This window comes from Malurus melanocephalus, unplaced genomic scaffold (assembly GCF_030028575.1).
Source record: "Malurus melanocephalus ecotype Western Australia unplaced genomic scaffold, MMel_1.1 scaffold_6248, whole genome shotgun sequence".
NCBI classification, from domain to species: Eukaryota; Metazoa; Chordata; class Aves; order Passeriformes; family Maluridae; genus Malurus; species Malurus melanocephalus.
Genome location: NW_026629479.1, coordinates 1 through 1,595, shown reverse-complemented (window position 1 = coordinate 1,595; position 1,595 = coordinate 1). Strand labels below are relative to the sequence as shown.

General features: G+C 56.9%; 1 protein-coding gene across 1 annotated transcript; it reads left to right on the top strand.

Annotated features, from left to right (window-relative positions):
* Positions 1 to 32: 32 nt before the first annotated feature.
* LOC130588544 (zinc finger protein 3 homolog) lies at positions 33 to 1,589 on the top strand. The gene is made up of 2 exons (XM_057389454.1): positions 33 to 307; positions 482 to 1,589. The coding sequence occupies exons 1-2, from the start codon at positions 184 to 186 to the stop codon at positions 1,165 to 1,167; spliced, it is 810 nt and encodes a 269-aa protein (XP_057245437.1). The 5' UTR covers positions 33 to 183; the 3' UTR covers positions 1,168 to 1,589.
* The last annotated feature ends 6 nt before the right edge of the window (positions 1,590 to 1,595 follow it).

The window sequence follows — 1,595 nt, the reverse complement described above, 5'->3', positions numbered from 1 at the left end:
GAGAGGGAGAACTTTGGGAATTCTGAGGACCCCCACCAGTCTGGGGAGGTTTGGAAACAGGTAGAGTGGCCCAGAGAGGGGAGACTGGAGAGAGTAAACCCTTGGGAAAGTTATTTTTGGCTGAATCTTGGTGTTTTGGAGGTTTTTGTGTGTACCTGGCACCTGGTGGCTTGGGCAGGATTAATGCACAACTCCATGCACTCATTCTTAGTTTTCCCCCCAAAGCAGGATTTCCTATTCCCAAACATTGGCTGGATGGACGAGGACGCTGCAAAGAAGGGGAAGACATCCCAGGACCCCCAGGCAGGTGAGGAGGAAGTCACCGCTCCTTTTTCCCCATCTYTTCTCCTCCATTTCCCMGCCCAGCATCTCCCCAKCTGCAGGAAAACCCCRCTGCCGACACCGTCCTGCCGGGGATCTCYTTCCCCTTCCCTCTGGCACGAAAGSAARTCCCATCCTCTCCTTGTCCTTCCTCCCCCAGACAAAGAGCCAAGGATGGAGACCAAGGAGGACCAATACCCCCAGCAGAACCTCGTGGAAGGGGCCATTCTAAGCGGCTCCACATCACAGGAATCCAATGGGGAGGAAACACCACGGACATCGCACAAAAAGAGGGGCCCCAAACCCAGCCCAGAGTGCTCTGAGGGGAAAAGACCCACCCAGTGCCCGGGAGGCACCCAGAGCTTCAGCCGGGGCTTGGAGCTGGTGGTCCATGAGCAGCTTCATGCTGGGGAGAAGCCCTACAAGTGCTTGGAGTGTGGGAAGAGCTTCAGCAAGAGCAACAGCCTGCTCCGTCACCGGCTGATCCACACTGGGGAATGGCCCTACGAGTGTGTGGAATGTGGGAAGGGCTTCAGCTGGAACTCTGAACTGATCCGCCACCAGCACATCCACACTGGGGAGAGGCCCTATGAGTGTCCCGAATGTGACAAGAGGTTTTCAAGGAACTCCCAACTCCTCATCCATCAGCGGATTAACTCAGAGGAGACGACATTCTGCTGCCCCGACTGCAGGAAGGGCTTCAAGCAAAACGTTGACCTCGTCATCCACCGGCGGATCCACACTGGAGAAAGGCCCTACAGATGCTTGGAATGTGAATCTCCGGCTTACCCGGAGATCTGTGCTGAACCGTCACCAGCGGATCCACACGGGAGAGAGGCCCTATGAGTGTCTTGAGTGTGGGAAGAGGTTTCCGACCAGCTCAGATCTTCTCAAACACCAGCGGATTCACACGGATGAGAGGCCCTTCCGCTGCCCTGACTGTGGGAAGGGCTTCAAGCGAAACTCCCACCTCATCACTCACCAGCGCATCCACACTGGGGAGAGACCCTACGAGTGTTCCCAGTGTGGGAAGAGCTTCTCAGACTGCTCTACCTTGGCCCAACACCTACAGAGGCACCAGTAAGGGAAGCCCTGTGAGTGCTCCGAGTTTGGGAAGAGCTCTGTGCGCTGCTCCAACTTCGTGCCCCATCAGAGGGCCCACGTTGGGCAGAGACCTGGTGACCCACATTCCTGGTGATCCCCGTTGGGATGACACCTGGCTGGTGGTCTCCACATCCTCCTGGATCCCTGTAAGCACCTGCATGAGCACAGGG

Coding starts and splice junctions, on each gene's coding strand:
- LOC130588544 (XM_057389454.1), top strand. CDS start 184: ATGCACAACTCCATGCACTCATTCTTAGTTTTCCCCCCAAAGCAGGAT. Junction 308..481: donor ATCCCAGGACCCCCAGGCAG/GTGAGGAGGAAG, acceptor TTCCTCCCCCAG/ACAAAGAGCCAAGGATGGAG.